The 16486-nt window shown below is 40.6% G+C and overlaps 1 protein-coding gene and 1 long non-coding RNA gene across 3 annotated transcripts in view; both read left to right on the top strand.

Moving 5' to 3' along the window:
• Positions 1 to 16486, top strand: part of camkmt (calmodulin-lysine N-methyltransferase) — a 111492-nt gene that overhangs the window by 1300 nt on the left and 93706 nt on the right. Inside the window, exons 1-4 of one of the 2 annotated variants that reach the window (XM_040037136.1) lie at positions 6 to 81; positions 227 to 403; positions 1427 to 1605; positions 2160 to 2224. In XM_040037136.1, coding sequence (XP_039893070.1) covers positions 242 to 403; positions 1427 to 1605; positions 2160 to 2224 — 406 coding nt within the window. In that variant the 5' untranslated portion in view covers positions 6 to 81; positions 227 to 241. Of the gene's footprint in view, positions 1 to 5; positions 82 to 226; positions 404 to 1426; positions 1606 to 2159; positions 2225 to 16486 lie in introns of those variants that run through there. The other variant, XM_040037135.1, reaches the window with a different exon arrangement.
• LOC120736812 overlaps positions 13161 to 16486 on the top strand; it is a 33364-nt gene continuing 30038 nt past the window's right edge. The window contains exon 1 of the long non-coding RNA XR_005696612.1: positions 13161 to 13171. This is a non-coding gene — a long non-coding RNA (uncharacterized LOC120736812). The remainder of the gene's footprint in view (positions 13172 to 16486) is intronic.

The raw sequence follows: 16486 nt of genomic DNA, 5'->3' as shown, positions 1-16486 counted from the left end.
TGAAATCGAGCGCGATCGTTTAACATGCCTGGACTTGCAAAAGTGTACGGAAGTAGCATGCATCCTTTGTGGGTGTAACAGGTGATGACAGTGAAGCGGTGTATGTGATCATTTCTGCATCGCTATAGAAAAAAAGCCTTATTTTTTTGTATTACCGCACCGCTGTAACTGTGACAGCTGCATAAACAGGATTTAAACAAATGCTTACGGGTTTATCTCCTACCAGAAGTACGAAGATAAAATGGACAGGGACTCTTCTGGTGCTGCAGAAAGGACCGAGCCGGCGTCACCTTTGGGGAAAAATATTCACGAAGACACTCGCGCAACTGATTCCCGCGCCTCCCGGTCAGGGACCTGTAGAAATACTGATGTCGCACGAGCTAGGTGGACCCTGCTGAGACAGGTATGCAAGCACAGAACTCTCATGGTTGCACTGCTGTCCCTGAAGGAAGAACAAGGATGATGGGAACCCAGAGTTCCCTGTCAGGCTTCCCAAAAACTCTATTGTTTACTTAACTTTTAAAAGGATCATGAACTGCACTGTATTTACTTTCTTGCCCCAAAAGGAGGGGGCAGTTTCTGTACAATCTGATAATCCAGCACTTAATAATAAGTATAATAATAAGTATAATAATATACTTATTACAGTACAGCAGTCTTTTTTTCTGCTGATCTGCTTTAACATACAGTATTGTCTGAATTATTGTATAACACGTCAGCTTCACAGCTTTGCTGGTAACAGTAGCTTTGTTAACACTTGAAAGCCAACTTTTCCCCTCCCCACAACTTCTGAAAACCTTGCACGCACTAGAGCAGTAACTGTTCCCTTACATGGACATTATGCAGCTCTTACATTTGGCTGACAAAAATATCTCCCTCCAGGAGGTGCAAAAAGCCCCAGACTGCTTTTTGGCACTTTTTCCTGAACAGTAATAAACTGAAATTGTATGGACTGCATATTGCACAGTACTGTGTTTTCCATATACAGTATGTTGTATGTAGTAGTATAGTAGTAAGCATAATACTTAACCTGATTTTTTGTCTTTTCTTTCTAAAACATTTATGCAACATAATGAATACTTTCACGGATTTACTGTGTACAATAACACATTTGTCACATTGCGTGGAGAGAGCCCATGGAGACACAGGGTGAACATGCAAATTCCACACAAAAACATCCCAGGATCTTCTTGCTGTTAGGCAAAGTTGCTAACACTACACTACTGTACTCAAAAACCAAACTCAATCTTTTGTGTTTTCTTTCTGAAAAAATGTATTAAACATAATAAATACTGTCAAGGATTTACTGTAAACAACAGATCATTTGTCACCATATTTAAATGTTATACTAATCCCAAAAGACCTCTTGTCTTTTGGACTGGAGGAAGGCTGTATTTATTTCCACTTTCTTATTTTCTTGTCACAGGTGTTGCGTCAGAAGCAGGTGGAGAATCCGGAGGTCAAACAAGTGTCTGTTCGCAGGTTTGCCACATTTGACCTTTTCAGCAGAAAAAGGCTTGTGGCACGAGACCACAGTGATACCTCAGATGACCAGTGGGTGGAGTACAGAAGTGTCTACTTTCCTGAGTACAGTGCCTTACTTAGGTACACACACATGAATGGATCCACATAAGGCTCTTGTTTCATTCTGGCATTTGTAAAGCACAGTGACACTGCAAAACACAAAGGGCCATTTTGTAATACTGCAATATTATACTAGTTAAAAACTACTGTGAATATTTTTTTACAATGTTATTTATCTTGTGTCATCAAAAGTAAAGACTTTAGTAAAGTTGAGTTGATGAGAAAAACAAACAAAGAGAAGTATATATGAAGTACCACAAAGCTTTGGTCGTGTGGGTGGAAAGAAAATATCTAAAACATGTTTTGATTTTAAATTAAAAGCAGATTTAAAAAAGGAATAATTTCATATGTAGCAAAAATACAGCCCAATGCTTTTCTGCAAAATAGCTGTGTCAGAGATATGTAAAAATATGACAAACCTAATTAGTGTTCACTTTTTGATGCTTTTGCTATTGAACAAAGCTCAGAATGGTAAATCTGCACTTTAGTCTTCTTCATCTATTATCTATATAAAAAAAAGGATAGTTTATGTTCCAAGCGTGCTGTATAATCATTTATATTTTTGTATCTCTAAGGGATAACATGGGACCTCTTAGAGTTAATGAAGTGCTCAACAGTTTTGACAACACCGGTAATGTCTGTAAGTACATGCTTTATCTTACTAGGCATTGTCTTTGTAATGTGTTTGAGTGTTTATCAGAGCATGCATATGATTATGTTCACAGCGGAGTTCATTTTACCCATAGTGCTCCCTGGCTTTTATCCTTGACACACAAGCACACCCACGCTACAAGTTTGGGTTAACCTCATGCTGTGTTCTGTTAGTGTTTGATTGATGGTTTGATGCAGGTGGTTTGATTCCCTCTCTCTGAATTGGAGTGTGTCTCTCATGTGCTGCTTCTACAGTGATTTATCATGTGCTCATTCCTCCCAACTACCTTCAGATGTCCTTTAGAAGTAAAGTGGGTTGCAGTCTTATTGCTTCAGTCGACACTGATGAGTGGTTTGGGAGAAAGGAAAGACCATGAGTCAAGGAGGGATTTGCACATGCTCCATGATATGGAGTGGTCACTTCACTCGCTCTGACCTTCATTCTTTGAAACTGTTTTAAAGTGTTAGACTATCAGAAGTGGGTTTACTTCTGATTTTTTTTTTTATTCAGGCTGTTCTGTACAGTTTCTTGTTGATGTATTGTAGCACTGTGTATTTAACCACAGCGGCAATTTCAGCTACAGTTTGGATTTTTTTTCTCCAAAATGTGATTTCAGGCAATTCTTTATATGCACAGTTAATGTAACTGCAGTTGTTTCTTACAATTATCAATGCATTTTGCACAATCCGTGACTTGCCCAAAATATAACATGAATGTTTTGTCTATATTAGTAAAAAGATCTCTTTAACTATACCTCAATATTAAAAATATTGCAGCAACATGACAGGAACAAATGTCTTATTGCAATATGAACAAGGGATTTGTAAGTATCATGTTCAATATATGTGCTTCTTGTTCACTTTGAGCCATTTTATACAGGTTTTTGTGAAGCTCCATCTTCCCAGGCATGTGACTGGTTAGAGAAAGGTCATGGGTTAGTGCTACTCAGCCAGATGGTTCCACGGGAGTCAGGGGTGAATGCCATGGCTAGAGGCTACTTCACTGCACACTGGAATCAGATTAGTAATGACAGAGCTCAGTGGCAACTCTCATTCCAACCTGCTAGAATGGGTAATCCTTTTTCTCCACAAGGAGACAAGAGGATCAATACTTTTTTCTTTGGAGAGTGAAAAAGAAGAGGTCATCATGTTTTTGGATTGTTCCACTCCACTTCACCGCTCTTTCTGGTTTGCAGATACCTCATTCGCTCTGTTTTTCATTCTTTTCCTTCTTTAGAGTATATATAAAGTAGTAACTTGTATAAAGGCTTTCTCCTTCACACAAGAAATCTCCAACTACTTAGAGCATACCCCCTCATCCACATTCCTCTTTCTCAATTTTCCCCTCTCACCATTGCTCCCCTTTCTTCCTTCTACCCCTCCACCTCTCTGTCTTCCCAGCTGGAGTCATGCTTTGCCAGATGGGTAACTGAGTTCCTGACTTGGTCAGTGGATTAGCACAGCCGGAGATGAGAGCATAGAAGAGGAAAAGGGGGAGATGGTGGGTGGGCATGCCGGAGGTGTGTGTGTGTGTGGGTGTGTGTGTAGAAAGGAGTAGAGAGCCACCAGCAAGGGGACCTCACTCGTCAAACAATAGGGCAGCCATCTCCCTCCTGTTCTCCATCCCATGTTTGGGGCTAGTAATGCGTGAGATCAATTAGGACTGGTTGAGAGGAGGCACTGAAAGGCCCAGAGGTGACCCTGTCAGAGCTCTGGGGTATATTTTTGAGGGCGGGAGTCAGAGAGAAACCTCTCTAAAATACACAAACACACATACTTACTTATGTGTGCTCGTCACAAAGATATACAGGCAGGGACAATACTTAGAGAATCTACTGCTACTGTGCTAATTAACACATATTCATTTCACCCACCACCACTCCCTCTCCACCTTTCCTGCTGTCTTGATAATCCCCTACCCCTGAGGTGTGGACAAGCCCAAATCCTAGGGGTCCTTGTCCTTCTGAATAGCGGGCTAAAAAGCCTGGCCGGATTAGCACACTGCTTCCAAAATGTGTGGACTCAGCTTAAAATTGCTACCCCCCCTCTCAGCGTGACCCTCTGTCCCAGCTATTGTATTTATCCCACAGTATATTGAACAATATATTGTTTCTTAAGGCGAAGATAAAGTCAGTACTTTCATTTTAAGACCAGTGGACCTTGCAAGGCTTCTCAGTGAAGAATTTAGGTTATGACAAATGTATTATGGATAACTTTTAAATAATGTACCATTTTTAATATATGGGATGATACAGTTTCCTTTCTTCAAGCTTGTGTTTGGGTTGTGCTGGAACCTATCCCTGTTGTCATAGAGTGAGAGGTGGGGTACAATCTAGACAGGTGGCTAATCTATCTCCTATAATGTATATATGGATTAATATTAGTGGAAAATGCTGGTATAACTACCTTTCTAACACTACAACAAGGCAAGCGGACTCAAGAAACTACTTAAGTGAGCAGAATAAAATAAAAGTAAGAGAATTAAAATGGCAAACCTAAATAGCTGCTTTAATATCTTTTTCCACAAAATCAGAAATCATTGACCTACTACTACCTTTTCTTTTTTTTTTTGGAACGGAGTGGGTTCAGGTTTGTTTTCTGTGGAATGACATCAGTCAGACCAGGACTTGTGAATGGCTCTTCCTTGGGGAACCTACATGTCCTAAAGATGGCACACACTTGACAGGTGACTGGAACATGACGTTCACTTGGTAAAATATATACATAGAAAGCACCCCATCTGGTGGTTATCCAGAGGTCATGAATCTGCAGTAACATTTGCTGCTTGTTATGTCTTTTCATTGTATGATTGGGACTATTTCAGTCTGGACTTGATCACTTTTAACTATCTGAACTCTGAACTCCTGACCTTCCCGGTTCTTTAGCTTGTAATTGTTAGAAAGCTTTGTATGGGTGTCGTTAGGAGTTTTAGCAGTGCTTGTTTCCGGCTAAGGGGTCAGGATTTTAGCACACAATTCATGCCCCTCGGGGCACAGGATGTGTGAATGTGTGTGTGTCTTTAAGAGGGTTTGGATAAAGCTTGTTGACGTCGCGGGGCTTTTGGTAAGAGGGCTTGTTGGGCTGTGGGGTTACTTGTTGGGTTAATGTTTCAAGCAAAGGTCACTGTGACAAACCAAAGTGCTTGTATGGACACACACACTAATTTTTCTTGTGTGCATGTGCCAGTACTTATAGCATTACACGTTGTGTCGGGATGCAAATCTGTTTGTATTTCCACTTTGTGGGTTACACAAATTGTTTGGGGACAAAAAGCAAGACTCCATTATGTAAATCAATACATTTTAGGTGGAAGACATGATAGAGGTCAGGGTTTGGTTAAGATAAGGTTTAGTGTTATACATATAGCGGTTGTGGTTATGGTTATGGTTACGATATGTCAGCAGGAAATGAATGTAAGTCAATACAATGTCCTCTGAAGCACTGGAAACATGACAGTGAGATTGTGTGTGCATATAATCAAGAGCCTAGCGTCCTAATGAAGCCTAATAGAAGCTTCTTCACTACAGCTGTCATTGTCTAAATGACTACTAGCCTTTCAGCCTCTCAGTCATCCCTATTATCTCCCACAGACTTCACCTATCACCCCTGCTGGTAAATACTATAAACCCTGAATGTTTGAGTGTTTGAGGGAGGGTTGTGGAGAGCCGATTTCTGATGTTTGTGGTGGTATGGGGGCTGTTTATGACTGGAGGATGTATTTGGAAAGATAAGAGGGGTATCAGCATACAGAACATACTAGATACATAAATAGCCTATCAAATAGGCCATTGAACAGTGCACGTGCAGGCTTGTGTTATTGTCACTTTCTGTTGAAGTGGTGGACAGGTATGTTTGTATCTGTGTGTTTTCCGTATTCAGAGGCACTGTCACCTTTATGTATGTGTGTTTAATGTTTTATACCAGTGTCTAAGTGTTCTTAGTGACTGTGTTTGTGTGTGTGCACACGTTTGAAGCTGCACATGTGCGTGTGTGTTGTAATAGGTGCCCCCCCGTAGCCTCCCCTTGTGCCAGGCCTTTAGCGGAGCCCTGTTTGCATAATTATGCTAATTCATTGTGCCATAGTGCTAATTAGACCTTGTTAGACAATAGCGCTAGACTGGGAGCTGGCTGACATACACACACAGACACACACATAGTATGCTCTCTCAGACTGTTGTGTCAATGACAAGGTTTGCGGTCCCCCTCTGCGCTGTTTATAACATGCTCTCTATAGAAATGGCTCTCTACTGGTGTGCTCTGGACTGAGCTCAGGTGTCTCTTACGATTTTGATTTAAGCTAATGGAACAAAAATCAATGTGAAGCAAGACTGCTACACGAGCTTCTTTACAATATAACACAATTGGTACATGCCCTTATTTTCATTGTCTCTTATTTCTCAAAGCTGTTGCTTAATTGCTCCTTTGCCAGCAGTTTTTCTAATCTCTGCTTATTTTATCATTGTACATTATGATGATAAGATATAATGGGCACTTCAGATTTTATTCAATAAACCATATGATCTGAATATGAGTCAATCCAGACCCCAAGCAAAAAATCCATGAATATCTTACGATTTCCAAAAAATCCACATTTCTTAGTTTCTTATTTTCTAAAAAGGATGGTGTGATATTCTAATAGCCTATTATGTCCAATGTAATCGATTCAAAATAATAATACTAATAATAATAATAATGAAAAATAAGATAAAGTCAGCTTGGTGTTATATATACTTCTCATGAGCAACCTACCATCATTTAACATGCTCCAAAAAAGGCTGAAGAGGCTTGAGATGCTTTTGATGGTAACTGCTTGGATCTCTTGTTTAATGGGAAAAAACATCAGTTTTGGACTTGTATTGGTTTTATATTGAAGCCTGCAGAAGAGGTTTCACTATCTATCTATGAAGGAAGGATAGATAGACACACTATATATATCCACAACAATTTTCAGAGTTGCTGTTCTCTTCAAGCATTTTGTTTGTGTGGCTTTGTTTTTGATAGACGATAAGAAATTGTTTGGTTAATATGCCTCAAATAAGCCAAATGAAATGCACAAAGCACAATTAAATGCTACTTTTGTATGTTCTGTACAGTTTAAAAATGACACATTGGGGGGAAAAAAGTCCAGCATTTTTAGCCATCTTCACAGCAATTGTTTCTAAGTCTATAATTTAACCGCTAAACACAAAAAGACAGTCGCACAGTAAGTGGATGTGGCTTAGTGTGTATGCACATGTGCTTGTTGTGCGTGTGTCACTTTGTAGTGTAGGAGTGGGGGTTGGAGGTATTGTAAGTATGACTTGAGTGGCTTGGGGGCACATTGAAAGAGTTGCTGGTTGATTTAATTGAAAGTAATTGATTTTTGCTTCCGTACCCTTGTCTCCTCCATCCGTTGACTGGAGGAAATAAGAAACAGGGACTCGCCTGAAGTACCGTTGGGTGTTAGAAGCTTCTTGACACTCGAGAAGTAAACAGTCGCCACACTGCATCTAAACACAAGTTGATGCTAATGTGCAGATGCAGGCTGAAATGTTTATGTACGTGCACGCACACACACAGACACACATGCAAATGCGTGCTGAAGGTCCCTGCAGTACAGCGTCATTATGACTTTGAGCACAATAGTGATTGAAGGTGAGCAGTTGGGTGTAGCTTTGCTTAAGGAGTTCTTTCCCTTTATAGCCAGTAGTTGATTTTGTGAATTTGTGCATGACTGAGAGTTTGTGTGTGTGTCCAGATGCGTGTGCACTTGCGCACTATTACCAGTAAGCGGTGGGGATTAAGTTCAGGAAATGAGTAGAGCGTTAAAGGGTGCTTCCCTGCCTAGCGCTCTTGCATTGTCACCACTGCTAATACTCAGCTAATTACAAGGACATACTTTAACAGCAAGCTCAGCCCGTAACCCTCATGTCTCTCCACTTGGCTCCCCCTTTTCTTAGGTTACCCCCTTACCCTAGAATTAGAGGATGAAAAAAAGAGTGAAAGAAAAGAGAAAGAGTAATAACAGATCGCTCCCCTCCCTAAAAGCTCACCCTGCCTCTGGACGGATACAATAATTGGATTTTTCCCCATTTAAGTCACCCAACCCCTATGTGCCCCTCCTGGCTGTGTTCCCTATCGTGCATAAGCTCTACATACACTGGCCTCTTCAACCATGTAAAACATACACACAAAGAACGAGTGTGTTAGAAGAGAATATATATCACTTAGTCACGTTTGCTACCACTTTATTTAAAATCTGACAGTCTGGACAAAGAAGTGGTCTGGTAGTTATACTTTCTACACAAACAGTGGTAATCATGGAAAAAAAACTTGTTTTTTACCTGTAAAAAGGAATGTTTTAACCTTCAAATATTTCAATCTGCGCTCAAGCATAATGATTAATTCAAATCTATAAAAGCTTCAAAGGCATTTTTCTGATTAATCAAGTACGCAATATATGATCTTTTACATTGTCACAATGGTGAATGCCCACTTAGGCATAACTGCACAGTAGCATATAAAAGTTGGATAAATTTAGTCCATGCTGCATATCCATATCCATGCTGCTTCATTCAACTAATTGACAAATATATACCTATAGCATTAAAAAATACATCCTTGGGGATAAGATGGGGTTTTACTTATACTAACTGTTGGTGTGCTCTTTGTGAATGTGCCTTTTGTGTGTACCATAAATGTATGCACAAACACAAATGTGCTGAGTATGTTTCCATTAGAGAGCTAAGTGATTAGTGTGTGGTAGTTAATTTGGCTCTCCTCCCACTTGTACCCATCAAGTGCACCACTATGTACTTTCACAGGCACAAGCGCATGAGTGTGAGTGTGTTTGTTTATGCGTAAGCAAGTCTCTGTGTGAATGTCCCTAATGATGTTTTAAAACAAATAGATGATTAATGTGATTAGTGCGTTAGTTGGAGAGTGGAGCAGCTATAGCAAATGGCTACATGGCCATATGGGAATATGTTTTGGCTTCACTCCAAACACTCTGTTTGCGTTTGTGTGCTACAGAGTTTATTTGCTTTGCATTGGTTTCGCTATTTTCACCTGCTGTAGTGCTATGAAATTGAGTTGTGCTCTTTTTAAATAGCTTTTTAATCCAGTTTTTTTGTGTGCGCTTCAGTTGGTGACGAGGTAACTTTTATAAAGCTGGTGGAAAGTGTTTATGTTATACACAGGGCTCATTTTCTGTCAGCACTTTCTTTTATCTGCAGAAACACATCAGGTCTTGTTGGATTACCTGGTGTAAAGGCTTTATCTTTGTATTCACTTTAATTTGAAGTGTCAAAATGGACGTGCAAAGTATGTTTTTTGACATCACTGTAATTCTGATAATTATCAGTAAATGATTACAGCTCACTGCATCATTAGTGCTTGAGACTATTTGTCAAAAAGCCCTAACAGAGAGGAGGAGCAGCTGCTTGTCAACCTTGAGCCTTTCAACATGTCTTTGCTGAAATGGCTAATGTGTTTGCTATTTAGCTAAAGAGCCATTAACTTGCTTTGTGACTCACTATATAGCTTTAATGCACAAACTGCTACAGTCACTTGTTCATTCTGTCAGTCTCTCTCTCTCTGTCTGTCTGGAGACTCTCTAAATAGCCCCACGGGGGCCTTTAACTGTCAGTTGACTGTGCTAATGCTAGGTGTTGACGCTAATGGCTGTGCTACATGCTAATGTGAGTTAGTGTAGGCCTTTGAGGGGAAAGTTAACTGATTTTCAAGTGCCCCCCTGAGAGACTGCCCTAATCAGTAACAAGCTGAAGCATCTCTCTGGGGCTCCAGGTTGAAGAGACTGGAACTGTTGTGGCTACGCTAGCTGGTAACTGCCATAGTGTGGTATTTACTCTGTCTTTTAGAACATAATGAGATGGAAGTTGACTGAGTTTGACATTAGACTTGTGAGAAAGCTACAAAGACTAAAGGGGTGATATAGTAATAGCTGTAAATGCATATATGGCACACTATAAATGTATATACTTATGTGGACTTTGGTGAACTTTAGACTTTTTTCTTTTACTCCCTGGTTCTTGCTTGCTTGTTCTCTCTCACACACATACAGGCGTCTCTGTATCTGTCCACAGCAGGCCATGGCGCCACAGACCTTTGTGTCTGCCCACTGAGGCTGAAATATACTCTCTCTGACTCCCCCACTCTCTTTCTTTCTCTTTTTCTTTCACATATGCAGTGAACAGAAGGAAAAGAATAGGAGAGATTACAGGAGGGTAGTGAGTGAGGTGCAGGCATGAAGAGGTCTAGTCATAATTTTAAAACGAGCCCAGCTGTTTCTCATGCACCATGATACTTTGCAAATTATAATTGTATAGTAATGTTTTTCTGTGACTAATCTAGGTTTTAATGCATATCTAACTGATAATATTATGATAGAAATCCCTTTATTGGGATAGATGTTTTTTGGTAGCTGTAATTTAATTTTGTGTCATTGCAAAGACAGAATATTCACATAGTGGGTTTTTTTCTCCTGTTTTTATAGCCATGTATATCCGCAGTGGCTTTTTCGTTAATTTTGGAGGTTTAATGTTGACTAGGAAAATGATCGCATAAGCTCTGGCGTTAGGAATATGAAAATCTTGCCTGAAAAGGATAACCTTTTTATAAATGATTAAAGAATAGAGTTATTTATTGGAGCCGTATCTCGTGCCAAAGTTTCTTGTTTTTTGAGACAATGGCCAAGAAGACACAATACTGTGGTATCACATATCTGCTCTTTCCAAGTGAAGTGTTATATATTTGGGCTGTACAGGAGCTGATGGAAACAATTAAGAAAGAAGGAAAAGGTCTAATATAAAATATTACAAAATAATGTATACATAAAATCTGAAAAATAGGTTTAAAAAAGTGCACAGTGCTGATAAGCTTTTAAACAAGCTAGGCTTTCATGTCATGCTAGTTATTTACTCCCATTATTCTTTCATTTCTAAAGATAAAATACAGCCTCAATATCCCATTAGATACTTGTGCTAATGAACAAAACATACATTTTGAGGCCTTATGTGCACATGTGCACAACAAATCGGTGTCTCAGTAGGGACAGAGGGGATTACTGAAAGATTGGTGTCCTACCCGGTGGCTGGATGGATTCCCTCCAAACTCCCAATGCTTCCCCACTGGGCCTTTTATCGTGTGTGTGTGTGTGTGTGTGTGTAGAGTAGAGAGTGAAGGTTAAGTGCAGGATCACAGATGGACACATAATTTTTAGTGCCCTATCTTCTTCCTCCCTCCCTCCTTACTATTTCTGTGGGTCTCTTTTTATTCTCTACTTCTCTTATTGTGGTTTTAATCCTAAACTAAACTTTTTTTTAGGTTTTAGCTGTTGGTATTTAGTGGGAGGCTAAGTTTACCTGCCATAACTATAGGAAATCTTGAAATTTTTCAGAAATTTCCATGGAAAGCCATAAACTAGTTCCCCTCTCACCATACTTTAAGACCATATCAATTATAAGGCCAAAACAAGACATTAGTAGGTGTTATTTTCGGTTTGTGAGTGAGTTTCAGTATTTACAGAAATATTATGTAATGGAGAATGTGATTAAACGATAATAAAAATGATAATTTGGTGTCAAGTATAATTATTTATCACATGTAAGTTTAAAATTCATCAGATTACCTCATTCAGACCTTCAAATGCTGAGATTTTTCTGAAGTAGTAGTTTCTAAAGAAGTTGTTTAAAAGATATTTCAGTGGGGCAGAGTGGAGTAGTAGCTTACCACGTCAGTGCTACAGGTTCTAATTTTCTTGTACTGCTGGTAACATCTTCGCTCACTGATTCATTGCTTTCCACCCTCTCGGCTGCACTTCTTCCCTCCCTCTCTGCCTTCCTGGCACTCTCTCCACCCACCAGTGATTGCACAATCTTCCCATCACCACCACAATCATAACAGCCCAGAGTCTGTGCCAGTGTGTAACCACCGCCAGTCTACACACACGCACTCGCACGCGCACACGTGTCCTCGAGGAGACATACAGCTGAAGCTTTTATGCCGCTTTCCCAAGTGGCTGTTTTCGAGCACAGCCACAATGGAGGGCCTAATGTGGATTTGTTTAGAGAGCTGGTTAATTGGAGTAGGATGCTCTAATTGCACCTCTTTCATGATGTGCGTTTCTGCATGTTTGTGGAGGTGTGTGTGCGTGTGTCACCTGGCCTTTGTTTGGACTGTGTGTGGGAAAACATTTGCTCAGCCATAGCTACAGTATATAAACACTATAAGCTACATAACACGCATAAGGGGTGTAAAGTGCCTAAGTACAGAGAGAGAGAGAAAGATAAATAGTGCACCTTGTAATAGGTATAAGCTGGTGTATGTGCAGAGTGACCAATGTATCTGAATACACAACTGTGCATCTGTCTCTTTTTGTCAGTGTTGTCCCCCAGCTGGGGGTGCTCTAAGTCTTTGTATGACTCTGCTTTAGTTGCTTATGTTTCTGCCTGTGTGGATGAATGCCTGGCTGTGTGTACAAAGAAGCTTCTGGCCACTTTTAGCATCTTTGTTGTCATGCCACAATGTCCTTTTAAAGAGGAACACTAAACCCTGACACATAGTGGAGATACCCACACACTTTCTCCCTATCACACTATCAGGTTCTCAGCTTCCTCACAAGAAAACTATGACTGACAAATCAAACATCCTGATGCTTCTGCATGGCATCACTGAATAACAGGCATTGAAAATCGGCTGAATAATATAGCCTTTTCAGTCTGAATTAGCACTCTCTGCCACCGTTAGAAAGTATTTGGAAACATTTTAGGTTTTTATTTTTAGCTCTTTCTAAATATTTCCTGTCACTTTTATTTTCACCATTTCTATTTTCACCTCCTCTCTCTTGACTTGTCTGTACTTTCTGTCAGTCGAGTTCGCTTTCTGTCTCAGCTCAGCATCCACTTGATGATGATAATGTGCGAGCGGGTGTCTCTGTGTGAGTGATAACACATGGCATGCCCTACGTGGGCCATAGGCCTAGATTTAATCAATCATTGTCATTTAAGGCCATCCCTCAAGCAAACACACACACACACATACACGGATGCAGACCATGGCACTTTAGTGGTCAGCTGAAAATTAGCGTTTTATACTTTGCTTGTCCGAGAAAAGACACGGACACTCTCCATCTTTCTTTAGACTTTTCCTTCTTTGTTTGTGTTCTTCTGTCATTTTTTTAATCATTGTTTGGTATTATGAGAGCAGAGAGTGATCTCTTTTGTTAGCATAAGCGTATGTGTTTGCCCTTCTCTTTGCCTGAGTGTGCCCCTATGTGTGTGCCTACATGTTTTTGAAGGGCCAGTCTAAATGGAGATGTATTATTAGTAACCATTCTGAGTTTGGCCACTGTTGTCCTCTAGCAAGGTAATCAGATCACTTAAAAGGCTACTTGGTCTATGGTCTGTGGCCTAAAGCTTTCTGTCTCTCCTTGTATGTCTCTGTCTCTCTCTATCCTTTAATGCCCCTCTCCAGAACACACAAAAACCCCAGAAGCCATGGCCATCACCCCTTATCTTCTCTCTCCTCAGTCAGCCGCTTCTCCTCACTACCACTCCTGTCCTTTACCTCCATGGGGGGAAAAAGGACAAGGTCATGAAGATAAACATAGAAAAGTGAAAGTGGGAGCAAGAGGGAGAGAGGGAGGGAGAGAGAGAAAGATCTGAAGTGAACCGTCTCATTTGGACATTAGCCCCTGGGCTGTGGTGGTGAGAGGCCAGCTAGCCTAGCGGATAATGCCCAATTGTGTATAAGGCATTTTTTTTTAGCTTCAGTTAGCTGGCTGCTTTGACAAGCTATTACTGGAAAGAAAGGAAGAGCAGGGTAATGCAAGGCCTCTTGGGAGGGTGACTATGACTGTATATATGTGTGTGTACATATATATATATATATATCTATATGTGTGTGTGTGTGTGTGTGTGTGTGTGTGTGTGTGTGTGTGTGTGTGTGTGAGAGAGAGAGAGAGAGAGAGGTGGATAAGCTGCCTTTTGGACCTAGTGGCAAAGACATTGCTTTACTTACACATCACTGGTGGACTGAAGAGTGTGCAATACACCCGGATGCATAATGGTCTGTGTGTGTGTGTGTGTCTTGTCTCTTGACAGCATGCTTAGTGGACTATTTCCATCCATGCGTGCATGGTGATGGACAACATTGCCACAGAGAGTCAGCTCTTTGCGCTGCATATGAACCTTGTTCACTTCAGTAGACTGTTTAGTGAAAGGTCTCTTAACTTCAGTGACACGGTGAAGGTTGATAGTGGAACCCTTGAAAATTCTCCTATAGAGATACATGGGAAAGTTAAAAAAAAGTCTTTGCAAAGATAGTATATTTTAGTTATGATTGTGTTAATAAAATAACAGTTTTACTGGTAGCCAGTGGCCTTTTCTGTTTGTTTGTCCGTGTAATAAAAGTTACAGTTATGCCTACATTACATAATGTAGAGTGTGGGTAAGCCTTAAGCTTCTTACTGTAAAATCTGTGTGGAGTCATATTTGTCCTGTTTAACCGTGTCCCAAAGATATGATAGCTAAGAAGAGATTTTTTTCTTTCTTTAAAAAATGTAATAATGCAGCATTATATCCTATCTAGTTTTCTTTTTAATGACATTTACCTGTACAGATATGCCATTGTGTGCCACAGTGTGATGGAAGGCTCAGTTATGTTGTTGTAATGACCGATGTTTTAAACTCTGCTTCTTTTCCTCTGTATCTTTGTTTGTTGTCAGATGCATGCATTTCAGTAATATTTACCACAACACCCATAGTCCTGCGCTCATGAGTGTTCGCCTGTGTTTTTCTTTGGTCTGACGTGGTTGCTTAACAGCCGATATCCACAGACTGCATGACTGCTGAAAGGCATTTAGAGTCAGTCTGTCTGGGGTACTTTGATCTTAAGTGTCCATCTCAGAGAATCTGTAAAATGCTCTATAGATGTTTACGATGACTCAGAGTAATTTTAGCCTAAAATACACATTGATGGAAAGCACTGGAAAATGGATATATCTTTACGGAGGTCAGGTGGTCACATAGAGCCTTGTATCTACAAATTTATACTCTCTGAATAAGTGTTGACTTGTTGCACCCAGCCATAAGTCTCATTTTTCCAGTCTTTCTCAAACATTATGAATCTCTCGTTCATGTTGCAGTTTTTCGTCGTTTCTGTTTCATACTTCAAACACAGTCTTGGTCATATGGTGTTAATTAAAAGTGTTTGTGTCACAGTGAGGGTGACGTTTGACCACTTGGATGTAACCTCTAGGTGAACATTGTTAAGAAAGAAAGAAAGAAAGTGTACTTTATTGATCCACGTGGGGAAATTCCTCTCTGCATTTAACCCATTCACTCAGTGAAGCAGTGGGCAGCCATTGGGCGCCCGGGGAGCAGTGTGTAGGGACGGTACCTTGCTCAGGGGTACCTCAGGGTAGCTGTTCAGGGGAATCGAACCCCCGGCCTTGCGATCATGGGGCCACCACTCTACCTACTGAGCTATCCCTGCCCTACAGGGATAGCTACATTGTTAGTAAATTTGAAGAAATTCCTTAAAGATGTCCAACTCATTCCTACTGGAATGGGGCATACGGACAGACAGGCATGTGTGTATTGCATTTAAAGATGAAAAAATCCAGAAAATATGATAGTCCTGTTCTTCATATTCAGCAACAGCAATGTACAAAAAGTAAAATATTGCTGGGATGGGATAGCAGGGGAGAGGCAGAGAGAGAGAGGGAAGAGGAGAATGCCTAATAGAGATATATCATTACACTGTTATATGTGTAATCTATTGTGCTGTCATTGAACAGCAGCAGCATGGGTTTGGCAGTAGGCCACGCACACACACAGACACACACACAGACACACACACACACACTTACACACAGACACACGCACATGCTGTGCCTCCAGTTGGGCAGTAATAGAGGGTGTGAGTGTATTAGTCGCTACAGTCCAAGTGTTAAGTGCTGGCCTGGTGTGTGTGAGATCGATGACAGCCGGCCCCTCATTCTGACACACACACACACACTCACACACACACAAACACACAAACAAACACACACACACACACACACACATCAGACACTGTGACACATAGCCTGAGGTCAGGGGTCATACACAAACACCTCAGTCTCTAAAACGCACTCAGATATCTCTCTGTATTTCTGTGTGTATGTATCAAAAACACTTTATATGTCTATAACACACACATTCACACACTGCCATACATATACTCATCTTGTGACCGTGGGGAGGGGCCT

Source organism: Simochromis diagramma, unplaced genomic scaffold (assembly GCF_900408965.1).
Source record: "Simochromis diagramma unplaced genomic scaffold, fSimDia1.1 OVJJ01000330.1, whole genome shotgun sequence".
Taxonomy (NCBI): domain Eukaryota; kingdom Metazoa; phylum Chordata; class Actinopteri; order Cichliformes; family Cichlidae; genus Simochromis; species Simochromis diagramma.
Note: the sequence above shows the minus strand (reverse complement) of the source record. Positions and strands in the feature narration are given on the sequence as shown.